Source organism: Anabas testudineus, chromosome 3 (genome assembly GCF_900324465.2).
Source record: "Anabas testudineus chromosome 3, fAnaTes1.2, whole genome shotgun sequence".
Taxonomy (NCBI): Eukaryota; Metazoa; Chordata; class Actinopteri; order Anabantiformes; family Anabantidae; genus Anabas; species Anabas testudineus.
In genome coordinates, this window is record NC_046612.1 from 15,195,967 (window position 1) to 15,220,026 (window position 24,060).

Here is a 24,060-nt window from a genome sequence, read left to right on the forward strand (position 1 = left end):
ATAATGCATGTTCACCACCCCCCACACGCAAAGGCCTGTCATGGCTTGTTCCCTTCGACAGCTCAGCCCAGCTCTACTTTTGCCCCTAAGAGGATGCGAACGTTTGCATAATTTAAACGCCGCCCGCTGTTTTCTGGGCTCATCTCTTATCAAAATTGTAACAGACTAAGTTTCTAGGGGAGCTTAATCTAAGGGGGGAGATGGAAGATGTTCTAGCGGAGACAATAGACACAGGCCTGGGCCAAAACTTCTCCAACTTTTTCTCTGCAACTTTTCTGAAACCTGACTGGATGAATACTGAGATAGATACAGGACATAACCCTTGACGCAAACAGAGCCTGTGCTGCACATTTAAAATCCAAAATGTTAATTAATTATTTAAGTAAGAAGACTAGTGAGAGAATCGTGTTTTAATTAACGTCTTTGCTGGTATTAGTTTACTACATTTACATGAAGATCTTGATGGATTGCTTGGTTATGTTCTATTATTTTCTACTACATTACTACAAGTATCATTTTAAGTCAGATATTGATTTTAGTATTAGTATTTTGATATTATTGATATAGTATTACAAGTACAACACATTTAATAAATCACAGTATTGTTTCAGTAGAGTTGATAAAGGGAAACAAAAGACTCATTGAAGGTAACTTGTGTAGCCGGTGTGGCCAGCTGCAGTTGGACAGGTGAAGGTGAATGAGGTCACAAGGAGAAGAAAGATATTTAAGAGAGGGGACGAACACCTGCTGAAGAAATGTGTAAAGTACAGACATGGGTCACAGCCTTTTAGCTGATGTGTCTTTACTTAACTTGCCTCATTGGTGAATACAGAGTGGCACTGAGTTGGGAGAAATATATGAGTGTTGTTGTGTTTGTTTGAAAATGTGCTTAAAAAATCTCTGTCTCATGCAAGCTTCATTAAAAGATTAACTAAATACAATGACCCTAAACATTAAGTAAGTATACCACAGAATGGCTTAAAAAATATAAAATCCATCTTATAAGATTGCTACTGGACATTGTGCAGGTCTAATCCACAGCTACAGGAAGAGCTTGCTTGAGGTTATTGCCGCCAAAGATAGTTCAACCAGTTATAAAAAAAAAAGCCAATTGTTTGTTATTGTGTATTCAATAACATGGCATGAAAGATCACAACTGTTTGTGTTTTATCAGCTTAGAAATATTGTGTTTGTTGATGTTTGGTAAAAATCAGATCACATTTCATGACTAATTTATGCAGAATACCAGGAAATTAAATTTCACTTACTTTTTCTCGCAATGTGTAAATTCTTTAATGGAAAACATTCTGCAGTTATGTTGCATAAGGGGTTAAGTTGCATGTTGTGTTCTGGCGTGCACTGGAAGAACATGCAGTTCACATAGGAAAGAAGACAGACATTATGCTTGGCTTGTTTCCCATAAACAGAAAAGACTTAATGCTGGTGCTGCTGCTGTCCTGCTTTTAATGAATCATCTTCACTCTTAGCACACAACTGTAGCTCTTTGCATGCTACCTTCTATACTGTAGCATGAAACCTACACTTGTCATAGTGAATGACTGTGATTGAGCCCATCATGGCAGTAGGTGACTTGTGTGTAAGCCTCCACGTGAACCATGACATTAGTTTAAGGCAAATTATCATAGCAGAGGTTTATATTTTACAGCGGTCCAACAGGATCAGCCTGAGAGGTTTGTAAACCAACACACGCAGGGAACTGACTAAAGCTGGACTCCTGGTTTTTATGACAACAATGTATTATTACTTCAAGACCATGTAAATATTTATCCCAAAATCTGATCATGCCAATGTGCTGTACCACAAAACCGGCAATTGCACGACAGCAGCAACAATAGCTTCATATACCTGTCCATACTTGGTCATATCAGCCGCACAGCTGGTAATTACTGTTTACTGTGACTTTGGCTCCATTTATGGTGAACTGTCTTGATCTGGTGGGGAGCAGCAAGCCTGTAATCTCAAGGATTTACAGGCTGCTCACAAAATTACTGACATGGATGAGAAGATTATTTAATTCCTGATTCCTAGTAAGGTCAGGATTTCACACACCAGTGAGTGGCCTTGACTTTAAATAGGAGCTTGGTTGTAAGTGGTAAACTCAGTAAGAGGCATAATACTGAGTTGCTCACACTTGAACACTGTGCTCCCTCTGTCACCGTGCACTGCAGTCTGACCACAGGGTTTGCTGTTTAAGAATCCAACGTCTTTATTCTATTTATTTATTTTTTGGGAAAACGTTTATAGTTCATAAATAAATATTAGTCTCGCACAGCATGTGTAACTTTTAATAATGTGTAGTATAAACACAAACCAGTCATTATGGCTATTATTCATAAACGCTCGCTATGGACATGGCAGCTGAGAATAGAAAGTCTTATTGTCATACACTGACATTATTTCTTGTTGCCATCACGGCCCAGTGAAAAACTGGCTTTGCAAGTTAGTTGTTTGTAGCTAGAAACTCCCTTAATTTACCTGATCTGAAGAGGTTCGCTTCAGTAGCTTGAAGATGAGTTACTAAAAATCAAGGCCTCTACACATTTACTTGTTGGTGTACACTGTTCATGACCACTTACAGTTTCTCTGATGCTGAATGCACTGTTGTTGAGACAATGGGATTTTACATGTAAAACATGTAAAAATTAAAATAAAATGAAATAACAAGCACTATTATAAGTTTCCCAACCAGTAGTTGTATAGGGTTTGACCATGGTCCTACCTGGCACAGGCCTGAGCACCTGAACGTTCAGGGGTTCACCTGCAAAACATCACAACAAAGAAATAATATAAGAAAACATTATTACAATAATATGTATATGAAGGTTCACAAAGCAGATTCAATAAAAAGCTCAATAATAAAAAATGCAGTGGAAACAACTAAAAACAATAAAAAAAAAGTCCAGTAAAACCAGAATATCAGCACATGCTGATATTTTCATACAGACAAAATCACCTTGACCATCAGTGGAAACACTCACCTGCAGCTGCTGTTGATACAGGGTGGATTATTACAGGATTGGATACAAAGCAAATATCAAAATCACCATATTACCATAAAAACAGGAATAAAAAGATGTGCAGCTGTCTGTAAAAAGCTCTGATGCCTTTGAACATACGTCTCTTTGCTGCAGGGGTTGTATTTACTTCTTTTCACTTCAGAAATCTTTTGATACAACTGTTTACTGCCTACATACACATGTTAAGTAACAATCCTGAGCATTTAATGGCCACAGAAAGTGTCTCCTGTGCTCTAAACTATCTCGGACTTGCTGTCAGTGATATGTGGCTGAAACTCGAGATCAGTGACGGGATCAAAATCCACTGCATCGAAATGGCAGCAAGTCCCATGTCATGTTTCCCCTTGTACCCTAACTGCTGTTTTTCCCTTTTGGGACTGAAGGAGAGATGGGAGGACGATTGCATCGTAGCGACACTTCTTCTTGTTCCTGTCTGATTCAGCCCCTCATACTCTCCTCCATTTGTCTCTTTTCACTCATCCTTCCGCCTCGGTCTCCTCCTCCTCCTACCTCTTGCTGCTCCTCCTCCAGCGCTAGCAGGATAACATACCGCCTGCCTCTTGTTTGGATAAGTTAATGCTGAGATGTCAGCCTTGATTCTGATGTATACCACCTGCCTTGGCCTCCAGCTGACCTCGTACTCCAGCTCCCACTACAGAGACATTCCTTTGCTTTTCTGGGACTGTGTTTACACTGAAGCGCTGCCTTGCTCTCCCTATCTGCTTCATCATGCTGGACACGGGTTGACGTCCAAATCTTTATCCAGAGTCATCCCAATAAACAGGGTATAGCTGGCTGTATGGCCGGCTAATGTTTTTGAGACCCTCAGCAGGATGTGTTGTGTACCAGATTCAAAGACAGAGAAAAGGGGGAGGTCAGCGGACTGGTCATCTCTGTTTCTCTGTTTTAGGCTCGGCCTCAGGAGGGGAGACCTGAGAGTGGCTCCAGTCATTCAGATGCCAAGATCCTCCCACTCGACGCTGTGAGGGCTCATGTGAACACCATGACCTCACTGCGTCTGCCCTTTAAATGAATTAGTGTTGTTGATTTACAGTTTAAGTCCATGTAAGACCCTAACCGACAGATTGACGTAAAATGAAAAGAGGTTTTTGTTTCAGGAGGCTGGTCAAGACTTTATCTTGGATGCAGCTCAGATATCTCAGTCACTTACAAAGAAACTAGGAAAACTTTAGGAAAAGTGAGTAACTCTGTACTTTATGTTTAGTATAAACAGTTCATGAAGTACTACAAAGTGGTTGTAATCAGTTACGAAAATGATGGAGAGGCAAAAAGTAAACTGTTGACAAATAATAAACACATTATACTGTGCTGTCAACCATTTAATCAATGTTTATATAATGTGTAGTAATGTTAGATAGGAGAGCATAAATTAGTATTAATGAAACATCGTTAAGTGTTAGTTTCTATAAAAGCCAATGTTCAGTCCAGTATGCTGTTGCTATAGCAACCGGTGACAGGCAATCTTCGATCCCCTCTCCAGATGTTGTTGTGTCATTATTTGTAAGTATTTACTGAAACAATAGCTGTTTACTGCTGTTATAATAACTACAGCAACATTAGCAGTGTGGTGAAGAAATAACGAACGTTCTGATTGGTTAATAAGACGAGCTCGCTGCTGTACTGCTGTCAGGATGTTTAATGGTCACACACACCTCTACTGTCAGCATCAGGATAACTTTCAGAGAATATTTTGACTCATAAAACATCTTAAAAAGTTACATACTATAGCTTTAATGTTACTTTTTTCAGCTGTTTTAGGAGTCTGAGTAGCTAGAGCTAGTTCCCTTGTACAAATACTTAACAATAATTAAGGCAGATCACAGAAATCACCATTATACATATAAATATGATGATTCTAATGATAGTGGAGTTGGAACGAGTGGCTTCATACCGCGCTGCAGCTTCAATCGAGGACACTGAGGTCATGTCCACAGCTTGTTTCTGGGAATGTGGGAGGGTGAGGGGAGTTGACATTCTACTATTACACACAAATACACATTATGGGTTTTTAAAGGCAGATTTATGTAGTTGTTGGGCTCAATATCGTATATTTGGCTGTAGAAAAAAAAAGAGGATAAGGTTTCAATAAAAGAAAGGAATTTACTATTACTCCTGCAAAATGACTGCATGTGAGGTGCAGAAGGCTTAAACGGATCATTCTGTCAGGAGATAAATGTGCAGAAAATATTATGAAGCAGTCACTTTATTAAAGCACGTTTAATGTTGGTTAATGGGGTTGTGCTGGAGGACTCTGGACTCCTGTTTTGGTCAAATCTTTTCCTGTGGTGTCACGTAACCAATCAGCATTCTCTGCTGCCAGAATAATTTCAGGAGCGAAACCACAGTAAAAAGAAGTTAGGCACAACGTTTTATGTTCTTGATGTTCTGGTAGGCATTTCATTACTTTACGCGCTACAGCATTAACAGCAGCTGGTTTCAATTCAGTCATGACCACCTACATAGTGTGTAACTGAGTGCCTCTCACTGATAGAAGACAGTTGTGGCCACGTTACAAACACCTGCTCTTTGACTGCACACAAAACTCACCAAATGACATTTAAATCACTTAAAAAAAAAATTTAAATTGAGTTTGAATACACACAAAGTTGATGTTGAAGACGTTGATCTTCATATGGCGTGAATACATCTAATCCCTGAAGAGCTTGTGTGATTTAGATACAAGTGCCTGTAATAAATATAAAAACTGTACACATCACGTCTGCTTTAACCCGTTGTAGTAATGATGATTTCTGGCTTTAAACGTTTTCTATTTTTCTTAATTCAGTGAGCTATCTGTGCACGATTTGGAAATAAAATACCTCAATTATCGAGCTATGTTGTTATTGTACAAGAATACTCAAAAGCACATTTTTTCACACAGGATATCAGCCAGAGGACATTTCAGTTCGATTACCACACTTCTCATGTGGTAAGTAGAACAAATGGGAATCAGAGATGGGAGACCGGAGGACATGATGTTGACGGTCACTGAAAGAATGTGTTATATTAACAGACAGACACAAAGAGGACCAATGCTACAGGAAACTGGTTTGGTTTTCTACATTTATAAAGGATTTCTAGAAATGTCTTCAAGTTTCAGCTGTCACACAAAACCTTCTGTAAAATGGTGACTTGTTTCTGTTCATATCCAGCTTCTGTTGGATTTTGATGTCTGAAGGTCAACAGAGGTTCATTTTCTATTTATAGCACAAAGGTTCTGTTAAACATTTTTAAATACAGCACAACTGATTCTAATTAAACTGTAGGTGAAACGTGAGAAATATCAGGAAGTTCATTTTAATTAATTAAAAAACAAATCAGGCCTTCAGTTTTAAGTTGTTACACATAAGAAACTGTAAAGGTACATCCACAAGACTGATAGCGCCACCGTGTGGCAGCAAAAAAAAAAGGAAAGAAAACGTATTCAATCGTACCCTCTAGGACCATCTGAAGTCAATAATCTATACCTGCTTTTGAAACTTGTAGGGTCCATAATGAAGCTTTTTTTATGTTATGTTATAACACTGTTAAATGGTGCGAAATTTAATTTTTGTAACAGTCATTTTTTATAAGTATAGGTCCAGGTTTAGGTTTAGAACGCTTTAGATTTCACCTTAGATCTAGACACAATCAGTTTCCCCACAGAGTCCCACACAAGTCAGGTGTCACAATGAGGGATGGAAATATTTGGGAAAAGACATCACCAGATGCATCCGTAACTGATGCAAATTATTGCATTTCATTCATCATCATAACACTGTTCATTTTCGAGTTTGAAGTCTGCAGTGTCGACACAAGTTGAAAGTGATGCCAGACGGGGCTTCGTCTTCCTGCTGCATCACTTTAGGTAATGTATACAATTTGTTTTAAAGAGGTGTAAAAAATGTGTAACAAGAATACACACAACACTCCCATCACTTTCCAACTTTTAATGTAAAAGACAAAAACATGGGAATCAGAGATGGGAGACCAGAGGATAAGATGACAAGAGAGAAAATAATTATTTTGCTCATTTCTCTTTCTCCTTCTCCTTCTGCTCCTTCTCCTTTTTGCTCTTTTCAGCTTTGGCCTCTTCAGCCTCGTGCTGCTTGATGAGTTCTTCTACTTCCTTCTGTTTCAGCACTTTGATTTTGGTTTTCCCGTCTTCTCGGGTCAGGGTGGCAATCTCCACTGAAACAGTAAATGTGAAACAGCATTGTGTTATTGTAGTATTTTAAGTCTACACAAAGATCCGCTGGCAACAAGGCACATTATGAGAATTTTTATTTCCTTTATATACACACATTCAAGCAAATCGTATCTGGTCTATGTGACATTCTGCAAGAAGAGTGCTATTCTTAAACCTCACCTTTTTCTGCTGAGAGCTTGCTGACATCCATTGTTTTGTTGAGGACTTTGACAGCCAAAGCCAAAGCAGAGGACAGTGTCATCTCTCCCTCTTTGTAGTCCTGCTTCAACATGGACACTGCAGCCTGAGGCCAGGAAATCAACACATCAAACATCATCCAGGGGAAAAATGTACCTGAACTAAATTTTAATGTTGGGCAAGAATTTATAGTGCAATAACTCTACAACATGTTCGGGTGTATCTATTGAGATAATCTCACAGTGATTTTGGACTTACAGCACTGTTGTTGCCGATGCAAGTCGCCTTCCAGCCTCCATAGTTGCCGCTGGGGTCACTCTGATACAACTGGAAGCCGTAGTGTTTGTCCCAACCCATGTACAGCAGTGAAACACCAAAAGGCCTCTTTCCTATTAAGACAAACAACACAGGTGATTCAGAATAAACAAAACCCATCTGTGAGGATACTAATATGACATTTGTGCAGGCTGTAAATGTGCAAACTGACAGGATGCTGCTCAAATCATTCAGCAGCATGAAAGAATATGAAGAATGTTCTAGATGAGGAGACAACTATGCATCTTACCTCCAAACTGTGTGTAGGCTTGCTTGATGTCACACAGTGCTGTCACCAACTGCTCGCAGGGTATTGGCTCCTGGTATTGCAATAAATTTCTGAAAGAGATTTAGACTGGTCACAGGTGGTGGTGGTGGCTATAATCAACTGAAACAGAAGCACAAGTATGTAGGAAAAAACTGGATATTCAGACAATCAATAGACAGATTTGTTTATTTATGGATTAATGTATTTTAGCTCATCTAATCCAAAAGTTGACTCTGTCCTGATTTGTTAAACACAATATTAATACGCAATATTAAAGTACTACAAGTTCTTTAAGCAAATTATCAAATTTACATAGAGACAATATTTAGGGATGTCTAAGGAAATACAATTAGCCCTAAAATTTTTATGGGTAGCAGGTTTCCCCTCTGAACTTACCTCTGTGCAATTAGCCGCAGCTCATTTGTCAGTACATTAGCATCAGATGTAATGCCAGCAACACTACAAGCCATGTCGCTGAAAGAGATAATTGACAGAACCACACTACAATGTTAGAACAACTGCTGTGTTTATATACTATATGAGCAGATGTATGGACTGGGTTGTAGATGGAGGAGTTCCCCTGTAGTGTAGTTCACTCACTCATTAAGCTTGTAGATCTTCTCAGAGAAGAAAACTTCATCAAGCAGTTTGTGGATGTTGCGTCTCTCTGCTGCTAACAGCACTCCATCGTTTGCTAGAATCCCCAGACATGTTCCAGCATGACCAATCGCCTCCATGGCATACTCCACCTGATACAACCGCCCTGTAAATTACAGTCGCAAAGTTCATATTAGTCTATAATCTTTAAGACATATTAAGATTATAAGGAACACACAAAGTAAATTTCACAGATGACATGACATGGAAATCCATACAACAGGTGCGTCCATCCTTACAAAGCCATCAAGGGAAAAACATTGTCTTACTAACAGAACACGGTTGTAAATTCTAGTTATTTTTAGATTTAGTTTCTTTGACAAAAATAAATAAAACAATAATAATAACACAATCAAAATTTGTTGGTGCCTGTGACTAAATATAAGAAATGGGAATTATGGTTTAAAATTTGATGAAGTGGCAAAACAACTCTGTTGTTGTTTCTTTCGTCTCACATCCCTTCCAAAGTTAAAACCACTGCTATGTGTTAAACACGAGCATATTTCATGTTTTCACATCCCGCCACCAGTCAGTCTTATTCTGCCTACTGGGGCCAAGAAGAGAGACCACATCTCCACTATACAGGCCTTATTTTCGCAGGTTACTAGCGAAGTACCAAGATTGACCGACCAGTATCTTGTTAGTTTTGACTTGTTCTCTGTACGATGCTGTTGAATTTTTAGGATCTTAACAACATATTTTATTCCTGATCTGTAAAGAACTAAGGTTAAAATCTGTTGTTTTAAAATGTGCTGTGGCTTCACTTCTAGTGTGGTCAAAATAAGAAACATATACAATTTGATCATTTCATTTAATACTGAAGTGTTTTTAAAAATAAGGAAAGAGAGCACTTACCTTCAGGAGAAAATATGGTGGTTCGGGAATCATATCTGCGAGACTAAACAACAAGAAACACTAGTTTCAACAGATGACAAAGTACAACTAATGTTGCATACTTTAAAAAGTAACGTTAAAGCGGTATTTGTGCAGTTACCTACCATTTTTCAGGTCACTGGAACTATCCTGTAAAAAACAACAGATATTGTTAAAAAAAACAACAGAGGAAACGAGCAGCAACCAAACACTTGACAAGAAACAATATTCAGTCTGTTTGTTTTGATAACATGTTAACTTCCAAAAGACAAAGATGTGATTATCTCTTAATTCATATAACAATTAACAGTGAAACAAGCCAATGAATATAATTTCTACATATAAGATCTTATAAAACCGGACGTGTTTTGATAATTCACTTTTCTCAGCGCCTCAGTGTATAAGAGCTAAAGCTAAGTTAGCTAAGTGCTGCTGTACAGAATGAATCTGCAATATCTGAGCATGCTAGCTAGCTAGCTATCCACTACACAACACAGAGAATCTTCCAGCTGGACCGTAAACAAACGGATCTCATCATCAAAATAATGTTAAAACTAAACAACCTTGTAGTAAACAGTAAAACATTGATTTGTTACCTTGGATAAAAAGGTCTAAATTGACGTACTTGTGTCCGGGCTGAGAGCTCCACTACTTTCAGTTTGATGTTTCCCCTCGGATACACCGGATTCTACCGCGGGGAGTTTGCGCTCAGCAGCGCCACCTTCCGCTGGAGGACCGATCGTTTCTGACAGGTGTTTACACAGGTACTGTACCCAGAGTTGGCATAGTTGTAGTTTATTATTTTTTTATTTCAGAGAACAGAACTCTCTTAGCTGTATTTTGAGTCTGAGGATAATGGAGGATCCATGACCCGCAGCTGAGACACACACAGACATTTAATTTCCCTCCAAAACCCATTTATAGTTTTGAGGCTTTAGGATTTCAGTGTGCACTGCACAAACTGCTAGATGGTGCAAATAAAACCGAACCCCCTCCATGTTAATCAGTAGGTGAAGTGTTATTTTATTTAATGCTTATTTTTCGTTTGTGAACATAGATCTGATATGACTTACCAAAAAGCTGCATTTTACTGGTTTTCCATTGGCAGCGACTGTGATAGCAGTTTGTTGATATATCTGCAGATTCTTCATCAAGTGGTACATAGATAGTTACTGTAGTCGTTATAAAGTCCTGATATCATGTCTCCAAGTGTTAAATACAAGTCGCAGACTGATTTAAACGATGAACACCGGCAATTCCGCTACAAATGAGATGACGTGAACGCAGCATGTACGCCATTGGCTGTTGTTAGCAGCATGGCGTTTGAATGGGAACAGGAAGCCGGAAGTGGTAGCGTGCTGACTAGCTAGGAGGTTGCTAACTAAATACATATGTTGTAGGTAGGCACCTGATGACGTTAGCTTGAATTTCTCTTTTTAATCAGCGGCTGAGATGGCGTTTCCAGGTCTAAACACATGAGGCTGAAATAAATATATTTCAGAAAAGGTAGGTCCGTGGTAAACTATTTTAGTAAGGTTAAAACAATGCTAGCGCTGAGGAACTCAAACCTAGCTAATGTAGTTAAGTCACCACAGACTAGCGAACGACACTTCCTTATAAGTTACATAACTGGTGCAGTACTTTAATTAATCCATTGTGTGGTCGTTTGACTTATTTTGTTAAGTTTAATACCCTAGCTGTTATTAGTAGCATTCAGCCCCCGGCTCGGGAACATGGTGTCCTCTGACCGGTTTTCCTGCTGGGGTCAAGCACCTCATCAACACGTGTAGTACTGTTTAGTTGATGTTAGCTCTTTAGTTTAGCAAATGGATGACCAAAAAGAGATATTTGTAACAACACGGACTGGAAATCGGATCTTTAGGTCAACGTATTTAGCTTTAAGTTGCTAAGTTATATTTCTGCACGACCTTTGAACTCTCAATTTGGATAAGTTGTATTGTCGACGAAGTTCCATGTTGTTTTGAGTTTAAATTTAAGTTTAGTTTATTTTCTGGGATTTTGTGAGCCCAAGTTGACATCAAGTTTGACCAGTGCCTGAAACAATTAAACCAACGCCTTTATCTAGAAAGCCCTAGGGATATAAAGCTTTGTAGGTTTGAGGCCTTTCCTCAGTATAGTAAAGACAGATGTGTAGATAGAATAGGCTACATTTCATCTGTGGGTTTGGGTTTTTTTTCTCTATGCAACATTATCTGCGAATATTAATTAATGTAGTCTGTTTAAGTTGTGTTACATTTTTGTACCGTCATCATTTAAATGTGAAAATGAAGTTAAAAAGTACAGTTTGCATCTTGTTGCAGACTTCAGGCTATAACTTGTAGATTAAGTAAAAACTAATTCACTGACGCCACTGTTGTTGATGCTGTTGGGCAGGAATCAGTCTGATGAGGGGCTCCCATAGCTGGCAGGATGCAGCAGAAAAGGAACATCCAGATCATCGAGTGGGAGGACCTCGACAAGAGGAAGTTCTACTCCTTCGGAGTGTTCATGACGATGACTATCCGGGCTACCGTTTACCCGGCCACACTCATCCGCACTCGATTGCAGGTGCAGAGGGGAAAATCGCTTTACAGCGGCACCTTTGATGCCTTCTTCAAGATCCTGCGGACTGAGGGTGTACGAGGCCTGTATCGTGGCTTCATGGTGAACACCTTCACACTCATCTCAGGCCAGGCTTATATAACCACATATGAGCTGGTGAGGAAGTATGTCTCCCAGTATTCTGAGGACAATACGGTCAAGTCGCTGGTGGCAGGTGGCTCAGCCTCCCTCGTTGCTCAGAGCATCACTGTTCCTATTGATGTTGTTTCTCAGCACCTGATGATGCAAGGCCAAGGGGAGCACCTCACTCGTTTTCGACTCGGTTCTAACGCTGAGACTGGGAAACCTAAAAAAGTGTTTGGCCAAACCAGGAACATTATGGCTCAGATTTTTGCTGCTGATGGTTTCCGGGGCTTTTACAGAGGATACGTGGCTTCTTTATTAACTTATATCCCAAACAGTGCTGTGTGGTGGCCTTTCTATCATTTTTATGCAGGTAAGCAGCAACACTGTGCCTGATGCTTTTGTACAAACAGTATGTAGTTAGAATACATTTCACAAGTCCTTGCTGTGTAGTTAATGCCATATCAAAATGTGTAATGTTTTACAGAGCAACTCTCTAAAATGGCTCCCAGTAACTGCCCTCATCTGATTCTACAAGCCATGGCTGGACCTCTAGCTGCTGCTACCGCCTCAACCGTCACCAACCCAATGGATGTGGTCAGGGCCAGAGTACAGGTAAGCATCACTTGCTGTACAGCTTTCAGTGCTTCTATGTTAATTTGATGGTTCACACAAATTCGGATGATTATGATAAAGTAAACATTTCATCTGTCACACAACAACACATGCTCTGTTGTGTTTAGGTCGAAGGGAAGACATCAGTCATTGAGACGTTCAGACAGCTGATCAAAGAGGAGGGCTTCTGGGGATTGACCAAAGGACTGTCAGCACGTATCATTTCATCAACACCCACTGCCATCGTCATGGTGGTCGGCTACGAGACGTTAAAAAAATTGAGTTTGCGACCAGAGCTGGTGGATTCGAGACACTGGTAGAACACATCTGAACAGACGATATACGGACCATGTGCCATTTTAAACCCCAAATTAGACGTTCTGTGAAAACACTGGACAAAAGTTGGTTTTAAATTAACCCTGGAAAGCAAAATGGAATCAGGCCACTTTAAACACTAACTATGAGTTTACATGTGAATTGGACTTCTTAGTTACAGACCCCTTGCCTTGTAAACTCATACCTAGATTTGCAATATGTTTGTGTTGCTGCTTAATTAGGGTTTTTGCTTTTTAAATGAAAGTGGTGAATGCATTTCTGTTTTAAGACTGGAAAATGCAGTGTAATTGATGCAACTTTATTGGTTGCATTTTTGTAATGTTTAGGCAACAAACACAAAAGCAGCACATGCTCTAAAGTCAGGTTTAAGGATTTTTGTGCTGTTCTGTTGCGTTTGTCAAGCCCACCTAATAATTTTAATGAGAACGATCATAACTCGGGAACATGCATTAACATCAGCAGTACGCAACATTTTCCCAGATTCCTGTTTCCATGCACTCACTAAACTGGCTCCTGTGTTTGTTCGCTTTTCTTTTCTCTTGGCCTTTTAAAGACCTTTTTGATTTGACTGCTGATATGTGTGAGCAGAACACTAGGTATTAGTCTGTGTAATGTAGCAGTTTATATGTTATAGGTATATTTCTTTTTTACTGTTGTCCTGTGTACTGCACAAAGTCAATGATAAAAGAAAAATTCCAAGCAAATCATTATACTTACAATATTTTATTAGGATTTTTGTGGTGTACTATTACGCTGTTGGGTAATAAATGGCCACTTGTGTGCAGGTAACTACCTGGAAGTTGTATTTCTATTAAGCTGGGCTGCCAGAGAAAATCTGTGAGGCAACAGTGATTGAAGGGAAGTAAGTTGCTTTGCTGTTCGGTACATGTTTGAGTGCAATAAGATGTGAAGATGTTTTATCCTGTGTATCACATGTGATTGTATCTTTTCTGTGAATTGTGTGATTAACATGTTTTAAAAAAATGTGTTATAATTAATTTATTTGTTTGCATTTTGGGAGTTTCTTTATGTTTTTGGGATCATGACCACATTTTGAAATTTCCGTTTCCTTTTAAGATGAATAACATTGAGTTTTGTAACTCGTGCAGTTTGAACATTGTTTAATTGCTTTTTAGGGAGGATAACTTTGAAAAAAAAAAAAAAAAAAGATATTTTAAGTATAACATCAGATGTGTCTTGGCTCATCTATTTGATCAATAAAACATCCAAACTGCTAAAGAAAAACAATTTTTTGTTTTGCTGTTTCAACCGCGCTGCTGTTTTCACTTCTGTACTTCATTGTTCACTTTTATGTTAACACTTGATGATCAGATGTCATGTTTGGGGATATTGGCACACAGACAGGGTGTTCTGGAACAAAGAAATGCTAGAAACAAAACTTGTGTAACCTGTTGCTTTGGCATCTCTGTACGGAAATTTCTAATCAGCATTGTTTTTATTTGCCTTTAATACACTAATAATACGTGTGAAGTGTGTGTGTGAATTCAGTTTTCACACTTTTTAATCACTCAAGTAAAATTACTCTTACTGTGGTGAAATTTACTTGATTACTAAATGTTACTTGTTACGCTTTTGGTCTACCACAACAGTCGATACAAACAAAATACTTCATTATTTTAAAGTGTAGTAAATTTCCGGAACCGTGCTTTTATTTTGAATTACTGTTTCCTGTAGAGCCACTTATAGGCAGGTACGTGACAGATCAGCAACAAACGCAAGTAGCCTGCATCAGTGGATATGTTTGACTTGGTTTTACTTATAACAAAGACAGAAAAGGAGAAATGCTCTAACTGAAGTCACAGAGGCACATAAACTAATACATAAACTGCAGGACAAATGTAAAAACTAGAACAGGGGTGGCATCCTGCTCCTCGAGGGCCACTGTTCTGCTTATTTTACAGCCTTTCCTTCAATCACAGCTGCTGATTGGCTGAACACACCTGATCCAGCTAACTTACCTGCACAGACACACAGGTTTTTGTAGACATCTAGCTTTACATTATTATTACATAACCCTGTAAATAAATACTATTCTCAAACATTAAAACACAGTCTGCTGAGTGTCTCCAGATTCCTTGATGTACAAATAAAACAAGAATATCATAGTCATGTTTAGCAGTGTGTCACTAGGTATGCAGGGAGGGGCTTTGAGTGATTACAACATTTAGAAAGAAAAAAAAACACGTCAATATTCATTCATTCTGTCCTCAGGGAGTTGGTTCATTGTGCAGTAAAGAAGCTCTGAATGTGATTCTGTGCCCTGAGAAGTTAATGTGTTTCCTTGACGTTCTCATAACCGTGGGGCGTTCATGCATCTTATCAAAGGTGACACTCTGACATCAAAGGTCGTGTCTCATTATGTTAGGTAATGAGATGAAAAAGCCCAATTGAGGCAACATGGTTTCAATGCAGCATCTTTCCTCATGGGGTTTATTTGATTTGACCATAAGTAGGAGTATCATGCAGATAAGGGTGAAATAAAACGTTCAACCCATAATTCATCATTGGTGATTTTGGTGCTTGTGGTGGTTTTGTGATGAATCCTTTTGTTCTTCTGGACAAACAAACTACACTTAAAAAAAAGAAACACTGCCCTAAGAACAGAGATAAGTAACCAAAATTATTAAAGCCATAAAAAACACCACTACCATAAATCTTCAAAGACCTATTTTTCACAGGACAACAGATGGCAGCAGACGGCTTTCAGAGCTCAAACCTTCCCTCCACACATCCTTAAACTTTTCTATGCTGCACCTAAACCTTCACTTTCCCTCTTGGAAATAAAATCACCCAGAGACCAACAGAAAAATGTCCTGATAAATGAAAATACAAAGAGGGCGGGGGGGAGGACGGTGGAGGCCCACTTTGAGCTGACAGATCCTGGTGCGATGACAGAGTGCTCCCTGCTCTGCTCTATACATTAGTTATCAAGCCGTGTCTGGAAGGCACTTTGTCAGAAAGACTGATGAGAGCCTGTCAGGGAGGGAACAAATCTGACTTGGCCGAGGTTAGAGAAAGGGCCTCCCATTCTCATGGGATGTAAGGGTGGTAGCGGGACAGTCAAAGCACAGACGGGATCGACATGCAAAGTGTACTGAAAACAACGAGTTGAGTAAATTCTGAGATTTGAGAAGCAGCAAAGGGCAGAATTAGCATTAATGAAACGACAAGAGTGGTGTTTAGTGAATTCATCATTCGTTATTCATTTAAACAAATGTTTAATCTCTGAGTCTGACTTAATACAGCTCTCACATGCTCATGTGTTCACCGGTTGCTCTAATCGTTTCATGTAACATGCTACCAATGCTTTTACGTGTGTCAAAATACCCTTGGTTAGTTTAACCTCCTGAGGGGCCCCGGGGAACCAAAACTAAACATACTACTGAACTCCATGAAAATGTATTCAGCCAAAGTTTTCTTGAGTTCAGGGAACATTCCTGTGGACGCCCAGTATTCATGTTAAATTACGCTTTGTCACATATTTGAGCCCCACAGTGAATATCAGGTCGTGTCATGTGTCTGGCAGGCCCCACGATAAGCAACACAACTCTCCAGTCCTAACCTTTAACTTTTCTGACCTCACCCAAGCAGAGAGTAAAAGCTCGGCAGTATGAGCAAGCTTCATACCATGTAAAAAAACAAAAAACAAATGACTGGGCCACAACCCAGTCCACTGTGCAACACTAACTCCTCCTTATTCAGCCCGGCCGGACCCAACTATAGATACCAGTTACGTTGTTCCATCCTCTTGTCCTTCTGTCTGCCTGAGAGTGCTGCTCAGCTTCAAGTAAGTGGTAACATGGTCAGACTGAAGCCACCACGTGGCCCTGCCTCCCCAAGGTTCCACTTACTCTCTGATAACACTGATGGTAATGTTCTCGTCTGGTAAACTGGGTATCGCTAAATAACCTGTGTAATTTTCTAGCATTTTAAAGAAATGATTACAGACGATAATTATCAGGTGGAGTAATAATAAAAACAATTGTTTGTTGCAGACTAACAGTACATTTATGATGGAGTTACGCAACCCCCCAGGTGTAATAAAAGTAAATCAATGAATTTTTAGAATTAAACTGAAGAAACAATAACATGCCAATGTGACCGTGAGGACATATGAGTATTAAAAGACTTAAAATATGAATGTATGCTTTAAGTATTTGTCTTTGAGCTAAAAAAGGACCACACACAAACTGAGAAAGCATTAATTGAATTGTTGATTCACCCAAAAACAAACTACAAACAAAACTCTGGTGGTACGAAGCCATCCAGATCATTTAGGTCTTATTTGCCCCAAACCTGAGCAAATATCTGTGCTCTGATATATCTGATGTTTTCCTTTACAGCCGAGGAGGATGGACTTTTTTTTTATGGCGTTCAAGCATTTATAAAAACACTGTGCCAACATTAACACTGCCCACCACAACAAACTGACATGAAAACAAGCTCTGGTGATTTTTATTATTATTATCTTCTGTTTGAAGAATTTTAAACTGATTATTCAAAAGTCTAAAACTCTCCATGTGCTGCAAATAGAAAAATAGATAAATTCATCTACCAAGAAAAACAATTTCTATTACTAAACATTTGAATAAATGCACCATTAAGTTCCTCAGTCAGATCAGATGACTGATCGCAACTGAACCATCATTTAGCTCTGTCATTAAAAAAAATCTCTAATGACAATGAGCCATTACTGATGTGTGTGTGGGTGTGTGTGGGGAGGTGGAGGGGGTTTGGCCTGTTGTGTGGGATCACTGCACACAGGGAGGAGAGAAGGAGGGAGCACAGGGACGGACAGAGAGAGAAAAAGAGCCTGAAGAAAAGGAGCAGAGGAGACAACGGCTGACAGGAGGAGAAGGCTGACACGCCGAAACCACCAAACAAGGAAAATGGCCAATTTTGCAGGAACCTGGAAAATGAAGAGCAGCGAGAATTTCGATGAGCTGCTCAAAGCCCTGGGTGAGGAACAAATGTATTTCTTCAATTAAGGTTCGGATGATTTTCAAATGATCCAGTGACTGAAGATAAATTGAACGTGGTTGTATATTATCGGCTGTGTGGACAACGTGGAACACATAGGTTAGACTGTAAGGTTTACTGAAGGTTTACTTTTCAATGCATGCAGGCTGCTGTTTAATTAACAGTACAAATATGAGACCATACAAAGGTACAAAGAAGCATTTCTTTGTGCAGGTTTACTTCATATGACAGATCTCAGGGGACCAATCGAACACGTGTGCTGCCTGGTTTTAATTACAGGCCGAGAACACAAACTCATCCTGTGTGTACGTGCACAGTGATGCGTTTAAGGGTCTACGTGTTGAGGAGGATGGATAAGAAACAGACTCATCGTTCTCTCATCTAATTGCTCGCAGTGTAACTGTGTGTAACTGCGTGACTGAGAGGGTTAATAGGTTGTTTCTACTCATTTGAAGGACACAATCTATCAGGATCTAAAGCAGAACTACACAGCACCAGAATTCCTGTCTCTCATCACCTTGTCACTGCACCCTCAATATTAGCAACATCTGGTTGATAAGTATCTCAGTTACAGCTGCTGTAGGGGCCTTTTTAAATATGAAAACCAACACCTTCATAGGGTGATATCATCGCAGGACAACTTAGAAGTGATTTGTTGTTGCTGGGGGCATGACTGTGTGAGATGGAGATGGATACCCCTACCTTTCTTCAGATCTGGTAAATGAGCCAAGTTCTATCTCAGAGACGGGGGCACTGATTTTTTTTTTTTTCTTACCACCCGTTTGGCGCCAGAGGCAGATAGAAAAATGTGAGGTGACTCAACTCAATGTCAGATGATTCAATATGGATACAGCGGGCTTCGTAGTTAGTGGCAATACACGGGAACAAAAAAGTCTGGGCTAGAATAAGGTCCATTTGAATTGTGTCCATTTGAACTGTGTCCATTTACTACAGGCTCATCAACCCTTCTCAATATTTGCACTGTGGGCTCACGGGTGGCTGTGTGCGTGCTTTCAGGTGTGAACACCATGTTGAGGAAGGTAGCGGTGGCGGCTGCTTCCAAGCCCCACGTCGTGATAAAGCAGAACGGTGACCACTTCTACATCAACACCTCCACCACAGTCCGCACCACGGAGATCAATTTTGTCATTGGTGAGGAGTTCAACGAGGAGACGGTGGACGGCAGGAAGTGTAAGGTAACTGGTGGTTTTAAATATGAACAGGTCTTCCTGACATGTAAGAATAAGAAAATATGGACATGGTATGAAAGGAAGATTTAGCATATTCCCACCTTACAACTCTCAGAAAGAGAGGCAGCACACACTTTTATTAACTATCTGAAAGACTCCAGTAGCTGCAAGCTGATTTTCAATTGGTATTGGGACTAATGAAGCCCAGTCAGTACCTGCACACACAGACACACACTTTAAAAAAGTGGGTTAAAGCATGTTAAAGACTGTGGGACTGACCCTTCAAACAGTTGCGGGCTCATTTCTCCTCTCTAACTTTGTTTTACGGCTGACATCCTGTTAACCAGGTGACACCGAGGATATAAATATAAGAAACCTTATTAAAGTGACACTTTTCTACAGAGCTTGGCCACTTGGGAAACAGAAAACAAGATTTACTGCAAACAGACTCTGCTTAGCGGGAATGGCCCAAAGACCTTCTGGAGCAGAGAACTCAGAGGGGACGAGCTCGTTCTGGTGAGTACTTTAACATTACAAACTGATCAAGTGCACGAAGCATCGATCGTGATAAAAAGTGTAGTTCTGTCATCTCTGCGATCACCTCTCACTTCAGGATCATCCCTTTTGTTTGTCTTTGTAGAACAAAACGATTCTGTGCTTTTTTCTTTTATTAAAATTGTGGCTCCCACATGCACACGTCCCATCAGACTGGAGAGGGATGTCTACACAGAGCCTCCTATTTTCAACCAAAGTCTCTCAGCAGAGCAAAGAACAGATGTTTGGAAGCTGATGAGGCGGCAAATTTGGAGGTCTCTGTCTTTAACCACATTGATCATTTTCTGTTTCTGCCAATAATATTCAGGGGATGGGCTGAAGTTGTGGTACGGTGGTGAAGTGATTAGCCCTGACGCCTCACAGCTAAAAGGGACCGGGGTCTATGTCAGCCCATCTGATCCACTGCCGTGACTTGGAAGTTATCATTTCCCAACGTCTTATAGACTAAACAATTATGAAAATAACGGTTAGTTGCAGCCCTGAGTGCCATCAATCCTCTCACCCAACAGCAGAAACCATGACCAGACAAGTGGTGAAGCGAGGCCATAACTGGGTGGCGACACCAGATGTGAAAAATCTCGGTCTGCTCCGTGGTTTTCCAAAGTACTACATAGTTTCTAGGAAATGTTCTGAGCTCCCATGAGCACTTGGAAACGTCATTCACTTTTCCTTCTTTCTCCAAAACGAGGGTGTGTATAAACATGCTTGGTCTGTGAGACAGCACATTATCATAAGGCATTGAGGTTTTGAGGGTTATTTATTCATGTTATGCTAAAAGGATTCACTCACAGACAACTGAACAAAGGCTGAAATGTGGACCAGACCTTTTACTTGGAAGACGTTTGTCTGAAGACACTATTGGCTGCACAATCATTAAGCCATAATTTAAAGGCTAAAAAGTGGTGAATTATTTGTTACAGTTTGCAGCAACACTTCGTCAGGGGCTCCACGAGGAAACTTCATCTCAATTTCAAAGGCAAAGACAAACATTAACGTTTCACCGCCATATGACTGTAGTTAGAGCCTGCATTCCACACAGCACATGATCTCGCATCCATCAGAAACAAGATCACTAAGACAAAGAAGTGTTTCCTGTAAACATCTGGGATTTGCCATACTTGAATTTACTGGCCAGTAACAACTATGTGGAGTTCAGTTTGACTGTGATGGAGATCTCCTCCTTTACTGGCTGTGACTCTTCTGCAAAGAGGCAATCAGGAAAACATCTGAGAGGGGCGGTAATTAGGACTAAATGCAGACATTTCAAACTGGAAACTAAGCTTGTCCAGTAATTGAAACACGCCGACCTTGTACTACAGCTCAGATAACTTTAAAGTCCGAATGATGTTGACAAAAAAAAAAAAAAATCACCAACGGTCTGGAGATGTCCAGTTTCAAAGTTTCTATAATATTTATCTAATAATATTTAGATTTCAATTCTCCTATCTCTCACATTAACTGCTCAGACATTTATTTAATTATTTAAATCTGATATCTGCTCATTTGCAAGGAGCACGTTGGCAGGTGGTATATTGGTGCTGATTTGTTACATAGCTTGTCCACTAGGGGGCGCCATTATGATTCATATTTAAGTTGATGTTTTATGATACTAAAATCAACTTTCAAATATATTGATGATTATCAATCAGCCTATAATTTCCAGTGATGAGTAGCTCCTCCATGAATGCATAGCGCTGTGGCACAACACACTAAATAAACATAGTTAGTAAATGTGTAATTGTTGATGTCTCAGGTACAAACTAACAATCAAATTAGAATAATTTCACGTGTCATCATATAGACCCATCTCTATGAAACACTGTTTATGTTATCTACTGTATATACTGCAACCCTCCAATGTCTTTTTTACTGTTAGTGTGTGGAAAGTACCAGTTTCTTGTTTTCTATTCATCTACAGTAAAAACTAACATCTCATTTTCTCCTAACATGAGTTCACTTTTCCACAGAGGGATTCCTCTGTTCAGAGGAATGTGAGCCATCCCTCAGTATAAACAGAATAAATAAACTAGAATAAAAGCACCAGCCCACAGATGAGGAAATTAGACTCTCAGGGAGAGACAGATGGATGTGGAGCTTAATGGAGACAACATGTGGTGGCTTAATGCACTCACTGTGATCTAAGATGGGTGGACTATAATGACCATTTGAGAAGAGCACAGTAAAGAGAGGGGAGCTGCCTGAACGGAGAATAAAAAGCTGCTCTATTAGTTGTCCATGCAAGCCAATACACACAGCCAAAAAAACAGTCACTCTTTGTTGAACCGCCTTTAGCTTTGATTATAACACTCATTCACTGTGGCTTCGTTTCAATAAGCTTCTGCAATGTCTCAACATTTATTCACTTCCAGAAATATTCGCCAAGATCTTGTATTGAAGACGGGAGAGTCAGACTGCTGCACAATGTCTTCTCCAGCACATCTCAAAGATTCTCAGTAAAGTTAAGGTCTGGACTCTGTGGTGGCAAATCCATGTGTATAAATGATGCGTCATGCTCCCTGAACCACTCTGTCACAATTTGAGCCTGATGACTTCTGACATTGTCATCAGGAAGAAAAGAAAATCCATTGATGGAATAACCTGGTTATTCAGTATATTTAGCTGACCTCATTCTTTGAAAACATAACGTAACATAATGTTGCTGAACTTAGACCTGACCAACTGCAGCAACACCAGATCATAACACTGCCCCCACAGGCTTGTACAGTAGGCGCTAGACATGATGGATACATCACTTCACCCTCCTCTCTTCTTACTTTGATGCACCCATCACTCTGGAACAGGGTAAATCTGGACTCATCTGATCACATGACCCTCTTCCATTGGACAGTTCTTAACCCAGTTTTAGTAGTTTCATTAGTCTCTTTAGATGTTTTCTTTGCTTGATTCATGTCACTAATTTGACTCTTCTGAATCAGATTAACATCTTTTCCACGACCACAGGATGCGTCTTCAGACATGGTTGTTTAGGAAATGAGCTACTCACTGCATCAGTTAGGGTTAAAGTGTATCTTGACCTTATTAAAGATTCATGCAGTTCTGCATTGGCTACTTTGTGATGAGACTGGAGTCCGATAAAACTGTGCCAGGAGTCCATATCTGTGTGTCGCCTCCTGTTGGGCTTTAAGTGGTCCCATTGATCTTGCAGTTGTGAAATGCCAGTGCACCCTGGTTTTACCTCTGTTTAATAGCTTCCCCGGAACGTTGCCCAATGCCAGTAGGTGCCATGCAGCTTCATTTTTCAGAGCTTTTCCTGTCCTGTGAAAATTAGGCTCAATAGAAATTAATTTTATGTTGATCGCCTAATCTGTAAACTGCCGATGCCCTAAAGCAGCTGGATAGTGTAGTGGTAAGATCGCTGTCTCCATGCTACCCTTGTAAGTTGCTTTGGATAAAATTGTCTGCCAAATGACTAAATGTAAATGTAATGAAAAAAACGTACAGACATGACTGAGAAGATGATAATCACTTTTTCCTCAATCTCCTTTCAGACTTTTGGGGCCGATGATGTGGTGTGCACACGGGTCTACATGCGAGCATAGCAGGCGTCCATGTCCTGAGTTCACATTTCCTCCAACAAAACATCTGTCAGTGTGAGACACTGCATAAAAACTGAATGTTTTGTCAGTGTTTTGCCATAAAAATTCAGTTTTAATAATTTTGTGCACACATTTTTTTTGAAAAACTGTGATCTAAAAAATAAATGATCAAAGTGCAAAGTTTCTGTTTGTTCCATTTATGCTTTCGAGTTGGGTCGGCATGAGATAGATAGATAGAAGAACTTGCTCATGAAAATATTCACTATTCAGAAAAAGAAACACACACATATATATATATACACACACATATATATATATATATATACACACATATACATATATACATACATATATATATATATATACACACACACATATATATATATACATACACATACATACACACACATATATATATATATATATATATACACATACATACATACATATATATATCTATATCTCTCTAGTTAACGTCCTTTGTTATATCTATATATTAATATATATATATAAATATCTATATATCTATATATAAATATAAGAGATTTATGCATTTATTTACATTTGCCAGTTCTTACAGTTA

At 39.5% G+C, this 24,060-nt stretch overlaps 3 protein-coding genes across 4 annotated transcripts; 2 read left to right on the forward strand and 1 right to left on the reverse strand.

Moving 5' to 3' along the window:
• Positions 1-6,973: 6,973 nt before the first annotated feature.
• LOC113173905 (proteasome subunit alpha type-4-like) lies at positions 6,974-10,242 on the reverse strand. 2 transcript variants are annotated; one of them, XM_026377487.1, is made up of 9 exons: positions 10,135-10,242; positions 9,664-9,688; positions 9,521-9,563; positions 8,609-8,771; positions 8,405-8,482; positions 7,991-8,079; positions 7,684-7,814; positions 7,408-7,531; positions 6,974-7,229 (listed from the first exon to the last, which is right to left on the reverse strand). In XM_026377487.1, exons 2-9 carry the CDS (start codon positions 9,664-9,666, stop codon positions 7,069-7,071), a joined length of 792 nt encoding a protein of 263 aa, XP_026233272.1. In that variant the 5' UTR covers positions 9,667-9,688; positions 10,135-10,242; the 3' UTR covers positions 6,974-7,068. The 2 variants fall into 2 exon arrangements, with proteins under 2 accessions (XP_026233272.1, XP_026233273.1); XM_026377488.1 differs by having other exon boundaries at positions 10,164-10,239.
• Positions 10,243-10,884: 642 nt separating this feature from the next.
• On the forward strand, positions 10,885-14,422 carry LOC113174931 (solute carrier family 25 member 44-like). Its single transcript, XM_026379146.1, has 4 exons — positions 10,885-11,044; positions 11,933-12,596; positions 12,711-12,838; positions 12,967-14,422. Exons 2-4 carry the CDS (start codon positions 11,969-11,971, stop codon positions 13,156-13,158), a joined length of 948 nt encoding a protein of 315 aa, XP_026234931.1. The 5' UTR covers positions 10,885-11,044; positions 11,933-11,968; the 3' UTR covers positions 13,159-14,422.
• A 3,598-nt stretch (positions 14,423-18,020) lies between these two features.
• LOC113174522 (cellular retinoic acid-binding protein 1) lies at positions 18,021-23,608 on the forward strand. Its single transcript, XM_026378583.1, has 4 exons — positions 18,021-18,154; positions 19,193-19,371; positions 19,768-19,881; positions 23,430-23,608. Exons 1-4 carry the CDS (start codon positions 18,085-18,087, stop codon positions 23,478-23,480), a joined length of 414 nt encoding a protein of 137 aa, XP_026234368.1. The 5' UTR covers positions 18,021-18,084; the 3' UTR covers positions 23,481-23,608.
• Positions 23,609-24,060: the final 452 nt, after the last annotated feature.

What these genes read in the sequence shown, in the direction of transcription:
- LOC113173905 (XM_026377487.1), bottom strand. An exon ending in CACCATATTTTCTCCTGAAG is followed by an intron (nt 8,772 to 9,520) that starts GTAAGTGCTCTC and finishes TGTAATTTACAG; the next exon opens with GGCGGTTGTATCAGGTGGAG. An exon ending in CTGCGGCTAATTGCACAGAG is followed by an intron (nt 8,080 to 8,404) that starts GTAAGTTCAGAG and finishes AATCTCTTTCAG; the next exon opens with AAATTTATTGCAATACCAGG.
- LOC113174931 (XM_026379146.1), top strand. Translation starts at nt 11,969, where the DNA reads ATGCAGCAGAAAAGGAACATCCAGATCATCGAGTGGGAGGACCTCGAC. An exon ending in TTTCTATCATTTTTATGCAG is followed by an intron (nt 12,597 to 12,710) that starts GTAAGCAGCAAC and finishes AATGTTTTACAG; the next exon opens with AGCAACTCTCTAAAATGGCT. An exon ending in TGGTCAGGGCCAGAGTACAG is followed by an intron (nt 12,839 to 12,966) that starts GTAAGCATCACT and finishes TGTTGTGTTTAG; the next exon opens with GTCGAAGGGAAGACATCAGT.
- LOC113174522 (XM_026378583.1), top strand. Translation starts at nt 18,085, where the DNA reads ATGGCCAATTTTGCAGGAACCTGGAAAATGAAGAGCAGCGAGAATTTC. An exon ending in TGAGCTGCTCAAAGCCCTGG is followed by an intron (nt 18,155 to 19,192) that starts GTGAGGAACAAA and finishes GCGTGCTTTCAG; the next exon opens with GTGTGAACACCATGTTGAGG. An exon ending in TGGACGGCAGGAAGTGTAAG is followed by an intron (nt 19,372 to 19,767) that starts GTAACTGGTGGT and finishes ACTTTTCTACAG; the next exon opens with AGCTTGGCCACTTGGGAAAC.